At 43.3% G+C, this 27,537-nt stretch overlaps 1 protein-coding gene across 1 annotated transcript in view; it reads right to left on the bottom strand.

The window, feature by feature from the left end:
* Window positions 1-27,537, bottom strand: part of sh3bgrl2 (SH3 domain binding glutamate-rich protein like 2) — a 112,966-nt gene that overhangs the window by 12,255 nt on the left and 73,174 nt on the right. Inside the window, exon 3 of the mRNA XM_072553391.1 lies at window positions 19,438-19,518. Within this exon, the coding sequence (XP_072409492.1) occupies window positions 19,438-19,518 (81 nt within the window). The remainder of the gene's footprint in view (window positions 1-19,437; window positions 19,519-27,537) is intronic.

The raw sequence follows: 27,537 nt of genomic DNA, 5'->3' as shown, positions 1-27,537 counted from the left end.
GATAGATGGAGAATGCTAGTTTGTGAGCGATGGGAGTATAGAGAAGTCAGTAGTGTAGGAAGCTGGTACAGTTAGTAGTTTCTGGTATTCGAGGATGCATTTCCTCTCCTTTACCATTTGGGAGGTCATTAAATTTGTGCAGCAGTGTATCCATTGCTTAGTGTATTACCCTGGGCACTGACCTCCATGGCTATATGCTCCTATAAAAGAGTGTGTCTGGACTCTGCCCCTTGACAACACTGCTTCTTACTTTGCACTCATTCCTCCAGCCTAAAGCGTACTCTCCACCATGCCATGACTTTTCACTGCTTCCCAAGTTAGATTCATATCTTGTACAAGTGCTAGCACCTATTCAGCCAAGTGCCCCGGCCCTTTAAGACATGCAGGTTAACTCTAAGCAGTGCAAAGAGGTTTTAGAGGTGCCAGAAAGTTCTGATTTTGGGCAAGTTAGTGCAGTCATCTTGCTGGTATAAGAGGTATAGTTCCTCATGCAGGGTGATCAGGGCGCATGGTGATCAGGGCTTATCCAGTCTTTTATCCATTTCTTAGGTAATTCCATAGAGCAGCCACAAGGTGGTGTACCGGTGCAGCAGCAAAGGATTGAACTAAATTGGTATTACATATTTTTGAAGTCAGCCAAAAGCTGATGAACTCCTCAGAATATTTCCTTCTCTACAAAATCACACATATCTTTATCCCTGACTTTCTGAAACATTGCCTATTGCATGTTGTTCTCCTGGTGGAAACAAAACAGAGTGCAACCTTGCTTACTGCTTCAGTACCACATGGTCCACTGGTCAAATTAGAGTTATTTGCATTATTGTAACCAAAACTAAAACCAGGGTGTCTACAGTTCTGCACTGCTTTGAAGCCTACAGCATGCATCAAAACATTATATGATTGGCATAAGATCTTAAGACCATAAGAAACAGGAATGGAAGTAGATCATTTGGTCTCTTGAGCCTGTTCTGCTATTCAATAGAAACTAAAATTCCTCATGTCCATTTTGCTGAGTTTTCCCAATGACCCTCCTCGATTCCCCTATTGATCAAGAATGCACCTCAGTCTTAAACATACGCAAGGACTCTGATCCTCTGTGGCAAGATTCACAACCCTCTGTGAACAAATTCTTTCTCATCTTAAACTGATACCCATTTATTCTGAGACTATGCACTCTAATCCTAGACTTTCCCAAGAGGAGGAACATCCTGTCAGCATTTGCCCTGTCAAGCCCCTCAAGAATCCAGTAAGCTTCAAGGAGATAACCTCTTAATTTTCTGAACTCCATTGAGTAGAGTCCCAATCTGTTCAACCTCCATACCAAGGATCATCTTATCTGAACTGCCTGCAGTGAAATGACATCTTTTCCTAAATAAGGGAAACAAAAGTACTTACAGTATTCCAGATGTGGTCCCACCAACACCTTGCCCAGTTGCAGTAAAACTGCCCGACTCCTACACTCCAGCACCTTGGAATAAGGGCCAAGGTTCCATGAGCCTTCCTGACCACTGGCTGCAAATGTGTGCAAAAGTACCCCCAAGTCGTTTTGCATTGCAGTTTTCTGCAGTTTTTCTCCATTTAAATAACACTCTATTGTTTTGCTCTCCTGTCCAAAATGGACAACTTTCACCCCACCCCCCTGACTGAACTTGGTTATTGGTTCAGGTCACCCCTGCCATCGAACCCCCAGGTACCTTTCCTCTAACCAGAAAAGATGCAAAACCTCCTGGTACACCAACCCCCTCTCCTCCATCCGGAGCCCCAAACAGTCCTTCCAGGTGAGACAGAGGTTCATCTGCCTCTCTTCCAACCTAGTTTACTGTTTCAGGTGCTCCTGATATGGTCTCCTCTACATCGGGGAGACCATTCATAAACTTAGGGAACAATTCACTGAGCATCACAGCCGGGCCCACATGGTCCAACCAGATCTCCCAGTCACTGCCCATTTCAATTCCCCAAACCATTCCTTTCCGACATGACCATCCTTGGCCTCGTCCATTGCCAAAATAAACCACAGCTTCTATTGGAGGAATAACGCCATATCTTCTACCTGGGCACCCTACAGCCCAGAGGGCTCAACAATGAGTTCTCCAACTTCAAATAACCTTCCTCTCCATCACCAGACTCCCTTCTCAGGCTCTCTCCCTCCCTTCCATAGCTACCTGCCACCAACTGGATTTATTCCTCCCATTGACCAACCAGGTCATGCCTTCTATCTGCCTTCACCTATTCCCACTTCACCACCCTGACCGCACCTCCCTCCACAACTACCCCAGCCCTGAAGAAGGGTTACACTCGAAACGTCGACTGGCACCTCCTGATGATGCTTGGCTTTCTGTGTTCTTCCAGCCTCCTGCCTGTCTACTCTGGATTCTAGCATCTGCAGTATTTTTGACTCTGTAAAGCACAGAGTGGCTCACAAGACCATTATCAGCATTCGATACATTGCTATGGGTATGGAGTCAGATAGATTAAAGAAAGCAGCTTTCCTTCTATAGGAAACCAGATGGGTTTCTATGGCAATCAGGTTATTTCTTGGTCAGCATACGTGAGTGTAGCTTTTTCTTTCAGATATAATTCATTAATTGAATCTCTGGGCCTCCCTGGATAGCAGAGATCCTGCCCACTGAGAGCTGCCAACCTATCAGTGGACAGCAGCTACCCATCGCCAACTAGCCACTCCCCGCCCAGCAGAGACCCAGGAATGTCATGGGACCCCAGAGCAAAGGGGCAGGATGGTGCTTGAAGGATAGGGCTCACAAGGGAGGATGATCAGGAGGGTCAGCAGCAAGGGCGGGGTGTTGGAATCTAGTGGCATTATCTATCTTAATGCTTGGATCTGACCATCAGCAGAAGAACTACCTGACTATGAGGGTCTGTATCCACTCCCAGAGGGTCACTGAGGCGCCCAACAGGGTGTGGTGGGCAATATACTGACATGGCAAGCCCCCTGATGGAATACCAGTAGTAATGTAATCAGACCTTTAGGTGAATCACAAGTGGCCGTTTGAGGACCAGTCTGCTCAAAAGCCTTCCGGCCTCAGATTTAATCGGAGACGCACCGAATGTCAATGGCATCTTGTTCCCAAACCTATTGCCTGATCACATGTCCATCCCCCGCCCCCATGTGAGTGGTCATTCACAACAAGCTTTCTTGGACCCTTCATGTGGACGCACTGGTTACAAAGGCCCAACAACGTCTCTTCTCCCTCAGGCAACTGAGGAAATTTGGCATGATGGCTAATACCCATGCCAACTTTTATAGGTGCACCATCGAGACCATTCTGTCTGGATGTATCACTATCTGAAAAATGTGTTGCTGGAAAAGTACAGCAGGTCAGGCAGCATCCAAGGAGCAGTAGAATCGAAGTTTCGGGCATAAGCCCTTCTTCAGGAATGAGGAGGGTTTGCCAAGCAGGCTAAGATAAAAGGTAGGGAGGATGTATGGCAACTGTACCATTCAAGATTGGAGACCAATACAGAGAGTGGTGAATATGGCCCAGACAATCACAAAGGCCAACCTCCCATCTATAGAATCCATCTACCAGGCCGTTGTCAAAGAAAGGCCGCCAGCATTCTCAAAGATCCATCCCACCCTGGAAATGTTTTTCTACAGCCTCTACCATCAGGGAGAAGGTTCAGAAGCCTGAATGCACGCACCAGTCGAAACAGTTTCCACCCTACCGTTGTTAGAATACTGAATGGACTCACAAACTCGTAACATCCACATGTCCCTGTATTTTTGTTTTTGCTGCTGTTTACCTATTATATACTTAGTTATGCTATTTAACTCTGTGATCTGCCTGTATTGCTCGCAAGACAAAGCTTTTCACCGTGCCTCGGTACACGTGACAATAAATTCAATTCAATTCCATACAATGGGGAAATAGAAGTTCTGGGGAAAGTAGATGAGCCTTATCACAAGGACACCTCACTTACGTACTGGCCTTCAGTTGTACTTTCTGTTTAGGAGATGTGAAAGTGACTCTGTGACAGCCCCAATCAGGTACAATATAATAAATTCCCCATATTCCACGTGAGCACACCACAATCATAGTACAACGGCAGTAAATGCTGGGAATATTCAGCAGGTCAGGCAACATCTATTAAGACTGACAGAGTTAATATTTAGATCAGTGAGCTTTCATTATAACCCTGGGACTCGTAAGGAGTTTTGATGAAAGGTCATCCACAGGAATCATGAACGCTGCTGCACAGATACTGCCTGACCTGCTGAATATTTGCAGGATTTTTGTTTTGTTTGCAGATTTCCAGCCTCTGCAGTGGTTTGTCTTTTTCCAAGAAATGTATCTTTGTTTCCTGGAAAACAAAACACAGGCAGAACCAATGAAAGCAAATGGAAGGACTGACTTTATTTGGTGCACACATCTATCATTGCAGAAATCAAACTTTAAGCACACACGAATAAAGACATTTTAACATTTATTTTTCTGAATCCACTGGGAGAGTGAGGACTAATGTATCTGTGCAGTGAAGCACTATTCCCCTCTTAGTCATTGGATCATTTAGTTAGGCATCAGCTTCTCCTGATCTATTTCTGGAACACTCTTAATCCATTTATTTGTATCATTAATGCTCATTTAATGGAAGGGTATTTGAATAACAAAGCTACAAAATCCATTTCCAAGCTACATTCGAACATATAGAACATAGAACAGCGCAGTACAGGCCCTTTGGCCCTCGATGTTGCACCGACCTGTGCAACCAATAAGAAGCCCATTTATCCTACACTATTCCATTTTCATCCATATGTTTATCCAATGACCATTTAAATGCCCTTAAAGTTGGCAAGTCTACTCCTGTTGCAGGCAGGGCATTCCACGCCCCGACTACTCTCCGTCACTCCACAATTAAAAACTAAGTCCCCTCGTGCTAGCCATCACCATCCGAGGAAAAACGCCTCACTGTCCTCCCTATCTAACCTTCTGATTATCTTATATGTCTCAATTAAGTCACCTCTCAACCTTTTTCTCTATAATGAAAACAGCCTCAAGTCCCTCAGCCTTTCCTCATAAGATCTTCCCTCCATACCAGGCAACATCCTGGTAAATCTCCTCTGAACCCTTTCCAAAGCTTCCACGTCCTTCCTATAATGTGGTGACCAAAACTGTACACAATACACCAAGTGCAGCTGCACCAGAGTTTGTACAGCTGCAGCATGACCTCATGGCTGTGAAACTCAATCCCTCTCTCTACCAATAAAACTAACACACCATACGCTTTCTTAACAACCCTATCCAAAATGGTTGGCAACTTTCAGGGATTTATGTACATGGACACCAAGATCTCTCTGCTCATCTTCACTATCAAGAATCTTACCATTAGCCCAGTACTCTATATTCCTGTCGCTCCTTCCAAAGTGAATCACCTCACACTTTTCTGCATTAAACTCCATTTGCCACCTCTCAGCCTAGCTCTGCACTTAACTATGTCCCTTTGTAATCTTCAACAATCTTCATCACTATCCACAACTTCACAGACCTTAGTGTCATCCACAAACTTATTAACACATCCTTCTACACCGTCATCTAGTTCATTTATAAAAATGACAAACAGAAGTGGCCCCAAAACTGATCCTTGTGTTTCACCATTAGTAACTGAACTCCAGGATGAACATTTCCCATCAACCATCACATTCTGTCTTCTTTCAGCGAGCCAATTTCTGATTCAAATGACTAAATCAACCTCAATCCCTTGCCTCCATATCTTGTACAATAGCCTACGGTGGGGAAACTTATCGAATACCTTACTGAAATCCATATACACCACATCAATTGCTTTACCCTCATCCACCTGTTTGGTCACCTTCTCAAAGAACTCAATAAGGTTTGTGAGGCACGACCTATCCTTCACAAAACTGTGTTGACTATCCCTAATCAACTTATTCCTCTCTCGATGATTATAAATCCTATCTCCTATAACCTTTTCCAACACTTTACCCACAACCGAAGTAAGGCTCACTGGTCGATAATTACCAGGTTTGTCTCTACTCCCCTTCTTTAACGAGGGGACAACATTTATTATCCTCCAGTCTTCTGGCATATTTCCTGTAGACAATGACGACATAAAGATCAAATCCAAATGCTCTGCAATCTCCTCCCTAGCTTCCCAGAGAATCCTAGGATAAACCCCATCCAGCCCAGGAGACTTACGCATTTTCACACTTTCCAGAATTGCTAACACCTCCTCCTTGTGAACCTTAATCCCGTCTAGTCTAATAGCCTGAATCTCAGTATTCTCCTTGATAACATTGTCTTTTTTACAGTGTGAATACTGATGAAAAACATTCATTCAGGCTTCCCCTATCTCCTCGGACTCCGCGCACAACTTCCCACAACTATCCTTGATTGGCCCTAATCTTTCTCTAGTCATTCTTTTATTCCTGACATACCCAGAAAAAGCTTTAGGGTTTTCCTTGATCCTACCTGCCAATGACTTTTCATGTCCCCTCCTGGGTCTTCTTAGCTATCTCTTTAGGTCTTTCCTGGCTGACTGGTAACTCTCAAGCATCCTAACTGGGCTTTCACGTCTCACCCTAACATAAGCCTTCTTCTTCCTCTTGACAAGAGCTTCAACTTCTTTAGTAAACCACGGCTCTCTTGCTCGACCACTTCCGCCCTGCCTGACAGGTACATATTTATTAAGGACCCACAGTAGCTGATCCTTGAATAAGCTCCACATTTCAAGTGTGTCCATCCTCTGCAGTTTCTTACTCCACCCTATGCATCCTAAATCTTGCCTAATCGCATCATAATTGTCTTTCCATCAGCAATAACTCTTGCCATGGATTATATACCTATCCCTTTCCATCACTAAAGTTAACCTAATCAAATTGTGGTCACCATCATCAAAGCACTCACCTACTTCCAAATCTAACACCTGGCTGGGTTCATTACCCAGTATCAAGTCCAATGTGGCCTCACCCCTTGTTAACCTGTCTACATACTGTGTCAGGAAACCCTTCTGCACATATTGGACAAAAACGGACCCATTTAAAGTACTCGAGCTATAGTATTTCTAATCAATGTTTGGAAAGTTAAAGTCCCCCACAACAACGACCCTGTTATTGTCACGCCTATCCACAATTATCTTTGCTATCCTTTTCTCTACATCTCTGGAACTATTTGGAGGCCTATAGAAAACTCCCAACAGGGTGACTTCTCCTTTCCTGTTTTTAACTTCAGCCCATACTACCTCAGTAGACCAAGTCCTCAAGCTTCCTTTCTCCTACTGCAATACTGTCCTTGACTAACAATGTTACATCTCCCCCTCTTTACCACCTTCTCTGTTTTTACTGAAACATCTAAATCCCTGAATCCAAAAAAACTATTCCTGTCCCTGCTCTATCCATGTCTCCAAATGGCAACACATCGAAGTCCAAGTACTAATCCATGCTGCAAGTTCACCCACCTAATTCTGGATGCTCCTGGCACTGAGGTAGACACACTTCAAACCAACTTCTTGCTTTCCGGTGAACTCTTGCAACCTTGAAACCACATTTCTGGCTTTACTACTCTCAACCTCCTGGACACTGGAACTACAATTTAGGTCCCCATCCCCTGCTGAATTAGTTTAAACCCTCCAGATGAGCATTAGCAAATTTTGCCCCCAGGATATTGGTACCCCTCTGGTTCAGGTATAGACCATCCTGTTTGTAGACGTCCCACCTACCCCAGATTGAGCCCCAATTATCCACGAATCCAAAACATTCCCTCCTGCACCATCCCTGTAGCCACATGTTCAACTCCTTTCTCTCCTTATTCCTCACCTCACTAGCATGTGGCACGGGCAACAGACCAGTGATAACAACTGTGTTTGTTTGAGCATGAAGCTTCCACCTTAACTCCCTGAATTTCTGCCTTAATTCCCCATCCCTTTTCCTACCTATGTTGTTAGTATCTATGTAGACCACAACTTGGGGCTGCTCCCTATCCCCCTCAAGGATCTCAAAAACGCGATCCGAGACATCACAAACCCTGGCACCTGGGAGGCAACACATCAACTGTGAATCTCTCTTGTTCCCACAGAACCTCCTATCTGGCCCCTAACTATGGAGACCCCAATGACTAATGCTCTGCTCATCTTCCTCCTTCCCTTCTGAGCAACAGGGACAGACTCTGTGCCAGAGACCTGCACCTCATGGCTTACCCCCGGTAAGTCACCTCCCCCACCTCCCCCAACAGTATCCAAAACGATAAACTTGTTATTGAGGGGAAGGCTACAGGTGATCCCTGCACTGCCTGTCGGTTCCCCTTCCGTCCCCTGACTGTAATCCATCTGTCTCTTTCTTGCACCTGAGCTGTGACTAACCCCCTGTAACTCCTCTCAATAACCTCCTCCACCTCCTGAATGATCCGAAGTTAATCCACCTCCAACTCCAGTTCCCTAACGCGGTTTTCAAGGAGCTGGAGTTGGGTGCACTCCCCACAGAGGAAGTTAGCAGGGACACTCGTGACACTTCCTTACATCCAACTGCCCTAACCGCCATCCCCACTATTCTCAATTCTCAAAGAGACTGTAGAAAAAATATAGAATATTAAAAAAAACCTTACCAATCCAGAACCTTTTGTTTTGGTTAGAAGCGGAGGAGGATGGGTGGGAGACCTGTAGTGTTTCGGGTAACGCTATCACCCAATATATTACTTCACTTACTCTGCAGCCCTATGTCTGCTCCTGCTCAGCACGCACTCTGCCTATTCACGAGGTAAGTTTATATCATTTTAAATTTGCATTACCAGCAGGCCCCTGGTCTTGCTGAACATTTTATCACTATGGCTAAATTTATCTAAGAACTTATTTGCTGATTTACCTTTTGAACAGAAAACAAGCCGCAGAGCAAGGAATCAAATCCCTTCCCCAATATATTCAAGATAAATGTAGTGAAATCTCATCAACGTTTTGTATTATCCTTTCTCTGCAAAAAGCTACGAGAAATGAAATTACATGTTGCTTTGTTATCTGTATTCCATTTCCATCTCTTAGTGATGAAGTCAAATATTTATCTTGTTCTCAGAATTGTGTGGAATATTTGGTGTATTGCCACTGGTTCCACACTTGAGTAGGGAAATGTCGAATAGGGCAATTTGGCCGTGGTTACTTAATGGGGGTTCGCCTCTTCTATGTTAAAAATCAGCTTATTACCATACTCCTTGAAATAGCACTGAGCACATCAATCTTTATCACTCTAATGCTGGTTGCATTATTCAGTGCTTACTACTAATTCCATTCTTTTACTTTGCCATTCTGATCTCAGACTTACAGCATATACAGTAGTCAAGAATTATTCTGAAAACAATGGACTGTACTGGGAGAGACCGCAGTTTGTGCCAACAAAACTGAGCCCAGATTTTCTGCTCAGAGTTGGAAAGCTGATTTCTGATCCAGACCGGATAGAAAGAAATGCAAACTTACATTTCAATCAGTTCTGCCTTTGAAATTTCAGGACTGGAGTCTCCTGATATGAAACAGTGGAGACCAATCCAGAATGACTGGCAGCCTGTAGTGTAGAGAATCATTGTGGAAATGGCACATCGTCTTGCAGTAAGTGTGCTGAATTCTGTAGCTTCACTGTCCTGCAGCCACTTTGACGGTTTCCGAGAAAATGGAATTATGTGCGGAAATAGGCTGTAGGCTGGGCGAAGGGTTAGGGTAGCAAGTGGGTGAGGAATTAGTGTGGCATGTGAGTGGGATAAGGGTACCAAGTTGGTGAAGGGTATTGGATGCTTGGTGGGTGAGATAGGTCCCAGAAGAAAACCAGCAATATTTGGAAAATATCATACTGGAGCACCATTTTGAGGTATATAAGTTGTGCCAGTCTTTATGTGACATTCGCCAGTTTTACTGGTTTTTCCTTTTGGTTAAGGTGGACAATGGTGCGAGGGTGAGGGAAGTTGGATACATGATGGGGATGAGATGCTTGAGGGGGTGAATGTAACAGAAGGATTAGAAGAGTAGGGTTTCAGGTGGATTAAGGAGGTGCAGTGCCTGGAGGGTCCAGGGTTAAATGGGCAGGTTGGTGAGGGAAGGATATATATTAAGTACATCCCTAGGGCAGGTCAATTGGTTGGAATGGTGGTGGGAGGCAGAAGGGCACCAGCTCAGTTGGGGCCGTGCCTGGGGCTGGGGGATGTTGAATAGCTGAGGGGATAATGTTGGGTGGGAGAGGGGAAAATAGCAAGTTGGGAAATGGGTTGGATTCAGTGGAGTCGGGTGGAAATGGCCATGGAGTGGATCTGGGTGTCTGGTGTATCTGGCAGGACTGATATGGGCTGTTGGGTTAGGTGGAGGTCAGCTCCAGGAGGATTCAGGTGGTGTTAGGTCCAATGGGTAGGGTCTGGGAGGGGGGAATCCAGGTATGGGGTCTCATAGCAAAAAGGCCGGATGCTGGGTTCAGGAATTAGTGGGTGGCTGGGATCAGGACTATGTGGTGTTGGGGAGGGGGTGAGAGTGGTGAGTTAAGAGGAGTTAGGAGTTCCAATCCTCAGCGTTTTCTTGTAGGAGTCCAAGTCTTCCCACATCTTAATTCTTAGGGACATCTTAAGTTCTATGTCCGATTATTGGCACAACAATGTCATGTGAAGGTTAACTTTGACACTTCCATAAGCAATGCTCGCGCACTCATAACCCTTCAATTATTGAAGGCACAGACGATTACACTAAAATGAAGGCATCATGAACATCTCCTGTGATTCATTGATCTGGACATTTCTGTCGTGTTATGGATTAGTGGTGCTGGAAGAACACAGCAGTTCAGGCAGCATCCAAGTAGCTTTGAAATCGACGTTTCGAGCAAAAGCCCTTCATCAGGAATAAAGGCAGTGAGCCTGAAGTGTGGAGAGATAAGCTAGAGGAGGGTGGGGATGGGGAGAAAGTAGCATAGAGTACAATGGGTGAGTGGGGGAGGGGATGAAGGTGATAGGTCAAGGAGGAGAGGGTGGAGTGGATAGGTGGAAAAGAAGATAGGCAGGTAGGACAATACGGACAAGTCATGGGGACAGTTACTGAGCTGGAAGTTTAGAACTAGGGTGAGGTGGGGGAAGGGGAAATGAGGAAACTGTTGAAGCCCACATTGATGCATTGGGGTTGAAGTGTTCCGAGGCGGAAGATGAGGCGTTCTTCCTCCAGGCGTCTGGTGGTGAGGGAGCGGCGGTGAAGGAGGCCCAGGACCTCCATGTCCTCGGCAGAGTGGGAGGGGGAGTTGAAATATTGGGCCACGGGGCAGTGTGGTTGATTGGTGCGGGTGTCCCGGAGATGTTCCCTAAAGCGCTCTGCTAGGAGGCGCCCAGTCTCCCCAATGTAGAGGAGACCGCATCGGGAGCAACGGATATAATAAATGATATCAGTGGATGTGCAAGTAAAACTTTGATGATTTGGTTTATGCGAAGGTTGAAAGGGTGGAAAGTGAGCACCAGGGGCGTTCTGTCCTTGTTACGGTTGGAGGGGTGGGGTCTGAGGGCGGAGGTGCGGGATGTAGACGAGATGCGTTGGAGGGCATCTTTAACCACGTGGGAAGGGAAATTGCGGTCTCTAAAGAAGGAGGCCATCTGGTGTGTTCTGTGGTGGAAATGGTCTTCCTGGGAGCAGACTCTAAAGAAGGAGGCCATCTAGTGTGTTCTGTGGTGGAACTCTCTAAAGAAGGAGGCCATCTGGTGTGTTCTGTGGTGGAACTCTCCAAAGAAGGAGGCAGAACACCCATGGTGCTCACTTTCCACCCTCCCAACCTTCGCATAAACCAAATCATCCGCCAACATTTCCGCCACCTCCAAACAGACCCCACTACCAGGAATATATTTCCCTCCCCACCCCTTTCCGCCTTCCGCAAAGACCGTTCCCTCCGCGACTACCTGGTCAGGTCCACGCCCCCAAACAACCCACCCTCCAATCCTGGCACTTTCCCCAACCACCGCAGGAACTGTAAAACCTGTGCCCACACCTCCTCCCTCACCTCTATCCAAGGCCCTAAAGCAGCCTTCCACATCCATCAAAGTTTTACTTGCACATCCACTAATATCATTTATTGTATCCGGTGCTCCCGATGCGGTCTCCTCTACACTGGGGAGACTGGGCGTCTCCTAGCAGAGCGCTTTTGGGAACATCTCCGGGACACCCACACCAATCAACTACACCGCACCGTGGCCCAACATTTCAACTCCCCCTCCCACTCTGCCGAGGACATGGAGGTCCTGGGCCTCCTTCACCGCCGCTCCCTCACCACCAGACGCCTGGAGGAAGAACGCCTCATCTTCCGCCTCGGAACACTGCAACCCCAAAGCATCAATGTGGACTTCAACAGTTTCCTCATTTCCCCTTCCCCCACCTCACCCTAGTTCTAAACTTCCAGCTCAGTAACTGTCCCCTTGACTTGTCCGGACTTGTCCTACCTGCCTATCTCCTTTTCCACCTATCCACTCCACCCTCTCCTCCTTGACCTATCACCTTCATCCCCTCCCCCATTGTACTCTATGCTACTTTCTCCCCACCCCCACCCTCCTCTAGCTTATCTCTCTACGCTTCAGGCTCACTGCCTTTATTCCTGATGAAGGGCTTTTGCCCGAACCGTCGATTTCGAAGCTACTTGGATGCTGCCTGAACTGCTGTGCTCTTCCAGCACCACTAATCCAGAATCTGGTTTCCAGCATCTGCAGTCATTGTTTTTACCTTTCTGTCGTGTTAGTCCACATCAGGTTTTAAACATTTAAAGGTATAGCATTGTACCCAAGAGTTCAATTGATGTCAGGATTTCAATCAGTTTTTTTTAAACTTTTGGAAAAACTGGTGGTTTTGTGTGGAATTGCGTAGCCCTCTAATGAAACTGTTGTCACTCAGCAGTGACATTGAGTCATTGTACATGTTGCATACTAAGTAAGTCTGCTGGTCCAGGCGGAATGTTTCTTAGTTTTCTGAAGAAGCTAAGACACAAACAGCAGAGGTTTTGGTCACAATCTTACAACTCTCATAAGATACAGCAGTGACACTGGAGGACTGGAGCATTGCTAATCTTATGTCACTATTCAACAAAGGGGACAAGGATAAACTACTCAAGTCTTTCCAACTTTAGTGGTGAAGAACTTATCGGAAACAATTATTAGGAACAAAGTAGACATTCATTTGGACAGACATTGGTTCACAAAGGCAAGCTTGCATGTACGTTTTAAAAGTAACTCGAGCCTAGGTCATTTGAATGAACTCTTTGATGAGATAACAAAAAGTGTTGATGAAGGAAGTGCAGTAGGTGATTTATTTATAGGCTTTTGACCAAGGGCCACATAGGAGCTTGTTAAGATAAAGGGCCATGGAAGTAAAGGGAAAGTGCTAATAGGGATATAAAATTGGCTCAGACACAGGAAGCAAAGTGGTTCGATATTTTCAGACTAGGAGATGCATTGCAATGGTATTTCCAGTTATTTTTAAGTCCATTAATCTTTACTTTTTTTTAATAAACAAGCCGGTCAGTACAGTGGCTCGGTAGTTAGCATTGCTGCCTCATAGTCATAGGGACCTGGGTTCAATTCCAGCCTCTGGTGACTGTCTGTGTGGGGTTTGCACATTCTCCCCGTGTCTGTGTGGGTTTTCTCCAGGTGCTCCAGTTTCTTCCCACAAATGTGCAGGTTAGGTGGAATGACCATGCTAAATTGTCCATAGTGTCCAGGGATGTGCGGCCTAGGTAGATTAGTCATGGAAATGGTTACAGGGATAGGGTCTAGGTGGAATGCTGTTAGGAGGGTCAGTATGGACTTGATGGGCCACACTGTAGGGATTCTAGTGATTCAAGGAAGGATTTAGGGAGCAGAATGATTCAGTTTGTGGATAGAATAAAGTTTAATAAAGTGGTAGATCATGATAAGGATTAATATAGGCTTCACATTGATGGTCACGGTGACGAAATGGTCAGAATCTTGATCGCGTGAGTTCAGTGTGGAGAAATGTAAGGAGATGTGCTTAAGGAAGTACATGAAAAGGCACTGCAATATAACAGCCACATTTTTGGAAAAGACGTAGATGAGCAGAAAGACTGATGTCCTCATACAGAAATTCTTAAAGGTGGCAGAGAAGGCTGATAAAGTGGTTTAAAAAACACATTTGGGTTACTTGAGTTTATAAACTGAGAAGGAGAACATAACAGGAGGGAGACAGAAGGGAGACTGTTTTAGAAGTTTATAAATTGTTTAGGCCTCAGTTGGAGTATTGTGTACAATTATGGCATATTTCACATCAGGAAAATAGAAAGAGAGCAGAAGAGGTGTACCAGCAAGCTACCAGTGCTGAGGAATTTCAGCTGTTAGGAGAGGTTGAAAAGAAATACATCTGTTCTCTTTGAAACACAGGGGTTTAAAAGTGACTTAATAGATGCTTTCAAGAAGGTGCCGTGTTTTGATAGAGTGGACAATAAAATATCTATTTTTGTCAATTGTGAATGGATCAATAACCAAATCAGCAATTCAAAATTATTCACAAAAGTTATGGCAGGAGATAAGTGTTACGACATGGGTTAACTCCCTCTGCTAATTTAAACCAGCAAGCCAGAAAAGATTCTCCCCGTGCTGTAATGTGTTAAAGGTCGAGAGGCAAAGAACTATCTCAGAGGTCACTATTTAAAGTGAAAATTAACAACTTTATTCTTTAAGTCCAACAGAGAATATTAAAATACCAACAACTATCTACAACTACTGTCTTTTAAACCTATCTTTTACCTCCCACTCTACATACTAGTCTGATTAAAAACAAACTGATTAAGATTTACAGGAAAAAAAATCCCGTTTCAAAACCAGTCAGCCCAGTCGACTCTCCTTTGTAGATATTCCTTTTTAGATTCTCCCCACGTCAATTTCAATGTTCTGCTGTTCAAACTCCTTCCACATACCTTTCAGAAAGCTCTTGAGCTAGCAGCCTATATTTGTTTGTCTTTTGCCAGTTCTCCCCTAACAGTTTTATACCCCAAAATATCGGATCTTTTAATTGGTTTTAATATTATCAAAATACTAAATTCAAATTTGATTGGATTCTGGTATCTTGGGGCATAATTTAAACTAATTGGCTGAATTTGAATTTGTTTTTGTTCCACTGCCACTAAGCTGCACTATTTGTGTTACCTTGTTCAGAACACTTTGTGCTGTGTCAGGCAGTCCTTTCTAGCTGTTCAACTCTCTTAAAGGTACAGTACTTCTACACTTTTAGAACATAAGGAAAAACTATTGTTGGGATCTTAAGTGTTCTGCTTGAAGAGGTGATTGGAAGCTGATTCATAAATAATTCTAAAAGGAATTTGGACATGTACCTGAAGACATGGAACAAATGGGATTAGGGACAAAGGGTGTTGATGTGGGACTTCTCTTTCTAAAAGCCAGTGAGGATATGATTGTCAAGTAAAACGGACAAGCCAAATTTTTTAAAGTGATAACAAATCAGGAAATGGTAGGATTCAGAGGGACCTGAGTATTGTTATAAAAGCATCATAAAATAAATTTGCAGACACAGCAAACAATTCAGGAGGAAATGGCATGCTAGTTTTTATTACAGAAGGATTGGATTAAAAAAGAAAATATGTCTTAGAGCAATGTGCCTTGAGTACAGTGTACAGTTTTGGTCTCTTTACCGACTGAAAAATATACTTGCTTTTGAAGGAATGCAACAAAGATTCAGAAGATCATTCCCTGAAATGGCAGTGGGTGGAGGAAGTGTTTGTTCTATATGATGAGAGATGGTCAAGGTTTATATTTCCTAAAGTTCAGAGGAATGAGAAATGATCTCACTAATGGACTTGATGGCCAAGATGCTGGGAAAAGTTTCCCCTGGATGTTGAATCTAGAACTAGGGGTAGTAGCTTCAGCAGAAGAGGTCAACTATTTTGGACTCAAAAGTGAAAACACCTCTTTGCTCAGAAGATTCCTATTCTTTGGAAAGTTGTGAATGCTCAACTGATGACTATAAGCAAGATACAAGCCAATAGATTTTGGGAAACCAAGGAAGTTCTGGGATATGAGAATGGTGTGGGAAATGGAGTTAATGTATACGAGCCATGAACTTACTGGATGGCAGAGAAGGCCTACAGATCAAATGGTTTATCATCGTTCTTACTAAATTATGTTCTGAATGATATCCTCTGTATTACAAATTTCTTTGAGTCTGTAAACTATAAACTACTTGACACACCTACATGCAGAAAACTGGTTGTTTCTGCAACCCTACTGGCCAAGAATAAAAACTGTGAGCATTGTTGACTCTGATGGCCTCTATGTCACATGAGTATGTTTCGTAAAGTTTTCATGAAAAATTATGTTAAACCTCAGGCTCTTTATCACCAACTTTATTGTCATTGCCTGAGCAACAGAGGACAAGACTTAAGAGTATGCAAATTATGCTAACTCACATCATTTCTTTCAAGCCTAATATTAATTAGAACATAGAAAGAAGGCATGAATCAACAAAGCTTTAACTGAAGTTCCATTACTGTTTTTTCAGCCTCTCCAGTGACATGATTGCAATGCACCAGCAATGAGTTACCGCTATAATCTCATGACTATCCAGTGGAATAATATAACTGCCTCAACACAAACACTGGAGCTCATTTTGACTTTGGGTAATAAACATAAGTCAGTTAATATCAAATAAGCCATCAGTTATACATTTCTACTTTTCATTACTATTGATAAAAAATTTTAGCCACTTAATGCACTTGTGCCCACTTTAAATTCTCCATTCCACACTTCTGATAGTGCTAGGGAATGGGGGGAAGTAATATGCTACACTGTGAACAATAAAATAAGACAAAGAAATGCAGATACTGAAGATCTCAGCCAAAAACAAATTGCTGGAGAAACAAAGCTGTTCTGATAGCATTTGCAGAGAAATCCTGTGATCCTTCTTCAGACCTGTAAACACAGCTGGGCACCTCTGAGCAATGCCCAGTTCTGACAAAAGCCACTGGTCTGAACCGGGTTGCTAACCTATCTCCTTCTCTCTCTACAGGGGCTTCTTGGGATAGTGTATTATATGTACTCACCGGGGGTGTTTTTACAGGGACTCACATAAAATAGGATGGGTATGCAGCCCACCACCATCCCACCCACCTCTGAGCTGACCTCCATAATACAGAGGGTGAGGGAATGCTGAAATGCTGACCACCATATGTAAATAAATAATTCAAGGTCAACACGTGCATTAAAACACAGAAAATTGATTGGCTTGCTTTAAAGTCTGTAATTCTATGACTCTATTCACTATGCTCAGTTTAAATCATGGAATCCCTACAGTGTGGAAGAAACTACTATTATCCTTGGATACATTTCTCTTCATTGTTTAAGAACCTTCAGTGATCCGTATCAAGTAACAGCATAACATTTTTCTTTCAGTGCTGAGTTCTGTGCTGGCCTTGGAAACAACTTTGAAATGTTGCCCTCTATACGCTAGTGTAACACATATAAGTGCATGGAAGGGTTTATGCTGAGGAGCACCTTTAGGATAATCACCCACTTTGATCATATCAACTCAACTTGCTGAGAGATCCGCTTAGAAGCTCAAAAGAATGAGACGTGCCATGCGGAACTGGTAGATTCCTGCCTAAAAATAGGAAGGCAGCAGCAAACAGACACCATGCTGATCCATAGTGCAGACAGCCTCATGGTGCTGTGAGGTGAGGATTCCTCAGACAACCTATTCAAGTCCAGGTAGTTAATACATATCAAAAAGACCAGTGATCTTAATTAGTAATTCCATGAAAAGCAACAGTACATAATTCCATCTGAAAATAATTATTCACTATTAATAGCAGAGCATTTAGAAAAGAATAGTACAGTCAGGCAGAGTCATGATATTTCATGACAGGTAAATTTATTACTGATTTTTGAGGAGGTGACAAACAGAATAGATAAAGCGGAACCAGTGGGTGTAATATATTTGGATTTCAAAAAGGTATTCAATGAATGACCACACATAAAGCTACTTAATAAGATAAGAACCCATGGTATTGTGGTTGGTACATTAGCATGGATAGAAACTTGGCTAGCCAATAAAAGACAGTTGGGATAAACAGGACAATTTCAGGATGACAACCTGGAACTAAAGTGTGCCACAGGGATCAATGCTGGGATCAACATTATTTACGATATATATTCATAACTTGGATGCTGGAAGTGAATGCACTATGGGCAAGTTTGCAATAATATAAAAATAGGAGGTAAGGTAAGAGTGCGAATGATACCAGACATCTACAGGGGAATACAGTCAGGTTAAGTAAGTGGGTGAAAACTTCGCAGATGGAATATAATGTGGGAAAATGTGAGGTTTTGCATTTTGGCAGGAAGAATTGAGGAGCTGAGTATTATTTAAATAGGAAAAGACTACTAAAGGTGCAGCATACAGAGGTGTGGGAATCCTTGTCCGTGAATCACAAAAAGTGAGCATGCAAGTTCAGCAGGTGATAGGGAATGCAAATGAACTCTTAGTATTGATTCCAAAGTGAATTACTATATAAAATACAGATGTCTTGCTAAAACTGTACAAAGCACTGCTCAGACCATAGTGGAATACGTTTGAACCCCTTATCTAAGGTAAGATATAGTGGCATTGTTTCAGTCCAGAGAAGGTTAGCTAGATTGATCTGGAGGTTTTTTCTTATGAGGTGAGGTTGAGTAGGCCAAGGCTGTACCCTCTGGAGTCTAGAAGGAAAGGAGGAGACCTTATTGAAACATGTAAGATTCTTAGTAGGGGGTTTGATAGAGTATATGCAGAAAGTTTATTTCGCCTGAGAGAGTGTAGGACTAGAGGGAACAATCTCAGAATAAAAGTCTACCATTTAATACAGAGAGGAGGAGGATTTTTTTCTCTCAGAAAGTAATTATTTATCACAGGAGACTGTTGAGGCTGGGTCATTTAGTATATTCAAGATTGAGAAAAGCAGATTTTTAATCAGTGAGAGCAACAAAGATTATGGGGAAAAGGTAGAAAGGTGGAGTGGAGGATTATCTGCTTCTGTGTGTTTTAGTATTATTTGATGCATTCTCTCCTTTACTCAATTTTGTATCTGCATTAAAGCTGTCTTTTTAATCCATTGGGCTTTAATTTAGTTAACCTAGCCTATTACTATGTTGTATTTTTGTCAAATACCTTTCAGAAGTTCATATACATAGCAACAACTGCACTACCCTCACCAACTATCTTTGTCACTTTACCAAACATCTCAATATAATTGGTCAAGCACAAAATGCCTTTAACAAATCTGGATCTTGGTCTTACTAGTGCATGATTTTTCAAATGCCAATTAGTTGACCAGTAATGATGCTCCAGCCTGTGGTCTTTGTCCATTAAGTTTATATGCAGATAAGTTATCATAGCAGTGCACCAATTTTCATAATCCTGCTGCAAATCACCATTTGCATGGGTGTGAATGTAAATACAATGAAGCAAAAGGAATATATTTACCCGTGATGTTGATTTTGGTTTTAAACCAAAAAATATGGAGACTGTATTGTTCTCCTTTGATTCAAAGAATGCATCATAATCCTAGAATCAAAAAACAAAGGCGTTAGTACAACGGTGTGGTAACTTCAAGAAGGTGGGGAACAGGAGGAGGAGGAGAAGGGAGAGATGTGTGCGTGTACAATTTGTATGATTAAAAAACATGCTTGCTGAAGATGTATTGCCATTATAAAAAAGAACTTGCAAAGCTTTTTTTATTTAAAGAAAAACTAAAATATAAATTGTGCCTCAAATAGATAAAATGCATAGAGGACATAAATCTAAATGATAAAAATTTAAAGCAAACATTGTGCAACTAATTACTAAAAGGGTTTTACACAAATCAACGGGAGAGTAGCCCTGTTCAGGCCATACAATTGCATTGTTGGATTTCAACATCATTAATATACTTCTGAGTCTCTAATGGACCTTGGGCATAGATTGTCCTTTGGCTCTTCTGCAAATATTTCTGCCTTTTCCCCAATCTGTATTGTTTTTTCATCCTGCCTGAAATGTCTCTGCATTATACAAAGCCTCATCTATTCTTCCATTAATACAATCTAGTCAATGATTGACAATTTCAGAGCTTCTGCACAAGAGTAAGTTGCTACCCTCTGAGCTGAAATGCTTACACTGCAGGATCTCTTATACATGAGACAATCTCTTATTTCAGTTGAGATGAGTGGATTGTGTTCATTGTCCTTAATCTGGAATGCCAGATCTTTATTCCTCCCATTGCACTGAGCTCTCAGATTTATTTGTCCTCTTGAAATGATGATCGTTCACCATCTCTGATAAGATTGTCTTTTAATTATCGAGAATCTCAGAATTCAGCTAGCTTTATCAGTCAGTCTAAATACTGATCAATAGTGTCTGTCTCTCCTCCAGCTTTCATGTAGAACAAATGCCATTCTTAAGTAATGCTAACATGGGGTTCAAAGTGTGATCTCAAAACCTGCAAAATCTCTCCTATCTGGCTTTTCTACTTTTCAGTGTTATCTAAGCTGCAATACAACTTGTAGCACTCTTTCCCCAACACTGTTAGGGGTGTTACAACTTTTAAACGGCCACATATTTAATTTACTTTTGTAGCCATTTCATAGGTTTGCCATTGGCAGTGGTAGAAGTTCCAGTCCTGCCTCAAATCTCCTTTCACTTCCACACTAGCATGGAATGGAAAATGTACAGCCCTTTTGACAACCAGTAACTTAAAGTTTAAGTTAAAGCTTTTTAATTCTTCCTTGATGTTTTTTTCAGTACCTAGTTCTCATACAGCTCTAAAATTCCAAATGTGTTTAACTGCACTGTGTTGTTGTCATTAAAAGTTATGATTCTTTAATGATTGCCACAGACTGATCACAAAAGCATCTAGAGAAAAAGTAGAGGTCAATGGCAATGGCAAGCTCACCATCATTCTGGGGATACAAATGAATTTATATTTGCTAATTTACCAAAAACATTTGAAATCTTTACAAGATAGGCAACATGGAGAATAAGGATATTTTACAGTAGCAACTTTCACAGAATTTCAGCTACAGTAAAGCATCAAGGTAAGACATGGAATTCTGTGCTAAGTTAAATCCAAACCTACTTGGCAATGATCAATGACAAAAGCTCCCACAGAGTCTGGATCAGCATGGAGTCAGTTATAAAGTTTTGCCATCTGCTTAAAAGACAGTGGTGGCCAATTCCATTGCAGGGAGTATCAAAGTCAGCCAAAGTCATCTCTTTTTTACTTTGCACCCCTTCCCCCCTCACATGCCAGGCAGTATCTGCAGTTTCAGCAAATATTTTGCCAGATGCATTGAAGCCCTTAACCATGAACAGTGTTACCATTGCCGAGATCCTCACTATCACCATCTACAGGGTTACCAAATGACCAGAAGCTTAACTGGACAACTTAACAAGCCATATTAATAGCTCTGTTGCAAAGCAGTGAGGCCACTTTTAGAATACTGCATACAATTCTGGTCACCTTTCGAAAGGAAAGATATCATTAAATTTGAGAGGGTATAGAAAATATTTACAAGCATGTTGCCAGGAATGGAGGGCTTGAGTTGTTGGGAGAGGCTGAATAGTTTGGGGATTTTTTTTTCCCTGAAGCGTTGGAGGCTGAGGAGTGACCCCTTTTAGAGATTTATAAAATCATGAGAGGCATGGATAGGGTGAATAGGCAAGATCATTTTCCGAGGGTGGAGGAGTCCAAAACTAGAGGGCATAGGTTTAAGGTGAGGAAAATTTTAAAAGGACCTGAGGAATGACTGTTCATGCAGAGGGTGGCGCATGTATGGAATGAGCTACCACGGGAAGTGGTGGAAGCTGGTACAATTACAACATTTGAAAGGCATCTAGATGGGTAAAAATAGGAAGGGTTTAGAGGAATATGGGCCAAAATGCTGACAAATTGGACTAGGGCAGATTGTGTTGTCTGGTCAGTGTAGATGAGTTAGACCAAAGGGTCCGTTTCTGTGCTGTATGACTATGAAAAAGGCCAGCTGTAACCCCACATCAAGCATGCTTAGGATCAAACAGCGTATAAGACCGATAGATTAAGTCTGATATAAGTATTCAAGTTTTGTCATTGTTCATTATGTTCTCATGAACTTCATTTCTTGCATAAACATTTTGACGTTGTGTATTCCTCTAGTTCTCAACAGCTATTCCACATTACCAGGATCCAGGTAGCGACTGTGGCAGGAATTCCAAACCAAAACGTAGAGGAAGAGAAGAGTTGTTTTGGTCTCTGGACTATGTGAAGATTTAATTCTATGGTAATGTACATCTTGTTTTTATTGGAAAGAAGATTTTCCATCTGTTAGCCAGCCCAACTGACAGGCTTGGCTTCCCAACGGGCAACTGAGCTGGACCAGCCAAATGAATACTATAAAGATGAGGGCAAGTCACAGGCTGGTATTTCTCAGCATTTAATTCAACCTCTGGCTCCCCAAAGCCATTCCACCATCTACAAGGCACAGTCAGGAGTTTAATGGAATACTCTCCACTTGAATGAACAAATGCAGTGTCAACAACATTCAAGAAATCCGATGCAGCCCAGAACCCGACCTGCTCGATTAGCACATTATCAACCATTTTAAGTATTTACTCCCTCCACTATCAGTACATACTGGCAGCAGTGCATACTAGCTATAAGATATATTATAACAGTACAGTGAGGCTTCTCTGCTCTAGGCCCGTGAGCTCTATCAACACAAAGGACAAGGAACCAAGTACATTTAAACATCACAAGATCCCCTATGAGTCACACAATATATGGAACTACATTGTTACTCTTTCACTGCCTTTGGCTCAAAAGGATGGAACACCCACCTTAAAAGCATTGTGGGTGTATCTCCACCATGCACACTGCGGAAATTCAACAAGGCAACTCACCACCACCTTTCCCAGGGGCAGCAACAGTCACATCTCATGAATGAAAGGAAGGCTAAACTATTCTGTGACTAGAACAGAATACAACACGTTTAAGTAAATGCAAAATATTGTGGATGCTGGAAAACTGGTTTATCTGACAACATATTTGAAATTAATTGACTCAGGGTTGCAACATTTCTTGCATAAACGTTTCTGGTCTCTACTCACTGAATTGCTCACAAGTATTATCAAAACAAGGTTCTTTATATGCAGTGAAAAATATATTGCATTTTTGTTTGACATTTAGTTACTTCTGGCATGGAAGGATAAAGTAATAGCATGCATTTTGGGTCCATATCAAACAAGAGAACATCTTAGATACATACAATGCACTATTGTACAATCTGTCTGTCAGGTCTAATACCACAGGGTTCTACAAGTGAAATTTAATTTGCAGGATGGTAATGAAATTATATTTGTCCTGCTTTTAATGCCATGTGAGTGCTAATCAAATTGACGGAAAACATATAATAGCGCTGTTTTGGTAGCTGAAAAGTGGAACATCATGGAGAACCAGGTCTAAGGATCACCAGTAAAAGTTCAACCAAGAACAGAAGTAACTTAATTGAAGTTAAAAATCACACAACACCAGGTTATAGTCCAACAGGTTTATTTGGAGGCACTAGCTTTCAGAGCGCTGCTCCTTCATCAGGTGGTTCCATCAGGTATTGTGTGATTTTAAACCCCAGTCAAACACCGGCATCTCCCAATTATAAATGAATATTGAGATGAAAGGAGTTGGACCTCCATCAATCCCATTTCAGAAATGCACCTATAATCTAGGCCTTCATAGAACATGGCAACGCAGTATGGGCGTCTTGGCCCGTGATGTTGCGCAGACCTGTGGAACCAATCTGAAGCCTCACAGCGTCAGAGACCCGGGTTCAATTCCCGCCTCAGGCGACTAACTGTGTGGAGTTTGCACGTCCTCCCCGTGTCTGCGTGGGTTTCCTCCGGGTGCTCCAGTTTCCTCCCACAGTCCAAAGATGTGCAGGTCAGGTGAATTGGCAATGCTAAATTGCCCGTAGTGTTTGGTTAGGGGTATGGGTGGGTTGCGCTTCGGCGGGGCGGTGTGGACTTGTTGGGCCGAAGGGCCTGTTTCCACACTGTAAGTAATCTAATCTAATCTAATCTAATCTAATCTAATCTAAACTACACTATTCCATTCTTGTCCATATGCCTGTCCAATGACCATTTAAATGCCCTTAAAGTTGGCGAGTCTACTACTGTTGCAGGCAGTGCGTTCCACGCCCCGACTACTCTCTGAGTAAAGAAACTACCTCTGACATCTGTTCTATATCTGTCACCCCTCAATTTAAAGCTATCGCCATCCGAGGAAAAAGGCTCTTACTGTCTAACCTATCTAACCCTCTGATTATCTTATATATCTCAATTAAGTCGCCTCTCCTTCTCTCTAACGAAAACAGCCTCAAGTCCCTCAGCCTTTCCTCATAAGACCTTCTCTTCATACCAGGCAATATCCAAGTAAATCTCCTCTGAACCCTTTCCAAAGCTTCCACATCCTTCCTATAATGCGGTGACCAGAACTGTATGCAATACTTCAAGGTGGCTGTACCAGAGTTTTGTACAGCTGCAGCATGATCCATTTTACCAGAGCGGTGAGGAGAGAAGGAGTGGAGAAGTGAGGCTGCCGGAAAGGGTATGTTTTCCCGCATTAAAAGGACTTATCTCAGTAGTCGGGGCCTCCATTTGCCGAGAGGTGCGAGGGAGGAGCGAAGGACTTCTGGGAAGTCATATTTGTGTGGTTGCATTACCCGAAACACTACTCGGGTGGTGTCTCCCATCCTCCTCCTCCTCTAACCAAAACAAAAAGGTTCCATGTGCCAGATTGGTACGGTAATGAATTTATTTTTTATTCCTTATTTTTTCAACAGTCTCTTTGGGAATTTAGAATAGTGGGAATGGAGGTTAGGGCAGATGAATGTTCCTCCTGCAGAATGTGGGAGGTAAGGGTTACCACTAGTGTCCCAGCTGACTACATCTGTGGGAAGTGCACCCAACTCCAGCTCCTCGAAAACCACATTAGGGAACTGGAGCTGGATGAACTTTGGATCATTCTGGAGGCAGAGGGAGTTATTGAGAGGAGTTACAGGGAGGGAGTCACTCCTAAGGTACAAGAAAAAGGCAGTTGGGTTACAGTCAGGGGATGGAAAGGGAACTGGCAGGCAGTGCAGGGATCCCCTGTGGCCATTCCCCTCAACAATAAGTATACTGTTTTGGATACTGTTGGGGGGGACGACTTACCAGGGGAAAGCAGTGGGGTACAGGGCTCTGGCACAGAGTCTCTCCCAGCTGCTCAGAAGGGAAGGGGGAAGAGGAGCAGAGCACTAGTCATTGGGGACTCCATAGTTAAGGGAACAGATAGGAGGTTCTGTGGGAACGAGAGAGACTCACGGTTGGTGTCTTGCCTCCCAGGTGCCAGGGTTCGTGATGCCTCTGATCGAGTTTTTGGGATCGTTAAGGGGAGGGGGAGCAGCCCCAAGTCATGGTCCACATAGGCACCAATGACATAGGTAGGAAGAGAGATGAGGATTTAAGGCAGACTTCAGGGAGCTAGGATGGAAGCTTAGAACTAGGATGAACAAAGTTGTTGTCTCTGGTTTGTTGCCCGTGCCATGTGCTAGTGAGGCAAGGAATAGGGAGACAGAGGAGTTGAAGACGTGGCTACAGGGATGGTGCAGGAGGGAGGGTTTTGGATTCTTGCATAATTGGGGCTCGTTCCGGGGTAGGTGGGATCTCTACAAGCAGGATGGTCTTCATCTGAACCAGAGGGGTACCAATATTCTAGGGGGGGGAATTCGCTATCGCTATTGGGGTGGGTTTAAATTAATCCAGCAGGGGGATGGGAACCAAAATTGTAGTTCGAGTATAGAAAAGGTTGAGAGTAGAGAGGTCCGAAATCAAGTTTCAGAGACGCAAGATCGCATCGGCAAACAAGAAGTTGGTTTGAAGTGTGTCTACTTCAATGCCAGGAGTATCCGGAATAAGGTGGGTGAACTTGCAGCATGGGTTGGTACCTGGGACTTCGACGTTGTGGCCATTTCGGAGACATGGATAGAGCAGGGACAGGAATGGTTGTTGCAGGTTCCAGGATTTAGATGTTTCAGTAAGAACAGAGAAGATAGGAAAAGAGGGGGGGCATTGTTGGTCAAGGACAGTATTACAGTTGCAGAAAGGATGTTTGGGGACTCGTCGACTGAGGTAGTATGGGCTGAGGTTAGAAACAGGAAAGGAGAGGTCACCCTGCTGGGAGTTTTCTATAGGCCTCCGAATAGTTCCAGAGATATAGAGAAAAGGATAGCAAAGATGATTCTCGATAGGAGTGAGAGAGACAGGGTAGTTGTCCTGGGGGACTTCAACTTTCCAAATATTGACTGGGAACACTATAGTACGAGTACTATAGATGGGTCAGTTTTGTCCAGTGTGTGCAGGAGGGCTTCCTGACACAGTATGTAGACAGGCCAACAAAGGGCGAAGCCACATTAGATTTGGTACTGGGTAATGAGCCCGGCCAGGTGTTAGACTTGGAAGTAAGTGAGCACTTTGGTGATAGCGAATAATAATTTGATTAGGGATAGGCAGCACGGTTTTGTGAAGGGTAGGTCGTGTCTCACAAACCTGATTGAGTTCTTTAAGAAGGTGACCAAACAGGTAGATGAGAGTAAACCGGTTGGTGTGGTGTATATGGATTTCAGCAAGGTATTCGATAAGGTTCCCCACAGTAGGCTATTGTACAAAATGTGGGGAGATATAGCAGTTTGGATCAGTAATTGGCTTGCTGAAAGAAGAAAGGGGGTGGTGGTTGATGGGAAATGTTCATCTTGGAGTCCAGGTACCAGTGGTGTACTGCAAGGGTCGGTGCTCGGTCCACTGCTGTTCTTCATTTTTATAAATGATCTGGATGAGGGCACAGAAGGGTGGGTTAGTAAATTTGCAGACGACACTAAGGTCGGTGGAATTGTGGATAGTGACGAAGGATGTTGTAGGTTACAGAGAGACATAGATAAGCTGCAGAGTTGGGCTGAGAGGTGTCAAATGGAGTTTAATGCAGACAAGTGTGAGATGATTCACTTTGGTCGGAGTAACCAGAATGCGAAGTACTGGGCTAATGGTAAGATTCTTGGTAGTGTAGATGAGTAGAGAGATCTCGGTGTCCAGGTACACAGATCCTCGAAAGTTACCACCCAGGTTGACAGGGTTGTTAGGAAAGCATACAGTGGTTTAACTTTTATTAATAGAGGGATCGAGTTCCGGAACCATGAGGTTATGCTACAGCTGTACAAAACTCTGGTGCGGCTGCACTTGGAATATTCTGTACAGTTCTGGTCACCGCATTATAAGAAGGATGTGGAAGCTTTGGAAAGGGTGCAGAGAAGATTTATTAGAATGTTGCCTGGTATGGAGTGAAGGTCTTACGAGGAAAGGCTGAGGGACTTGAGGCTGTTTACATTAGAGAGAAGAAGGTTGAGAGGTGACTTAATAGAGCCATATAATCAGAGGGTTAGATAGGGTGGACAGGGAGAGCCTTTTTCCAAGTATGGTGATGGTTAGCACAAGGGGGCATAGTTTCTTTACTCAGAGAGTAGTAAGGGTATGGAATGCTTTGCCTGCAAC

The sequence above is a fragment of the Chiloscyllium punctatum genome, chromosome 3 (genome assembly GCF_047496795.1).
Source record: "Chiloscyllium punctatum isolate Juve2018m chromosome 3, sChiPun1.3, whole genome shotgun sequence".
Classification (NCBI taxonomy): domain Eukaryota; kingdom Metazoa; phylum Chordata; class Chondrichthyes; order Orectolobiformes; family Hemiscylliidae; genus Chiloscyllium; species Chiloscyllium punctatum.
This window is presented reverse-complemented; position numbering and strand designations above follow the sequence as displayed.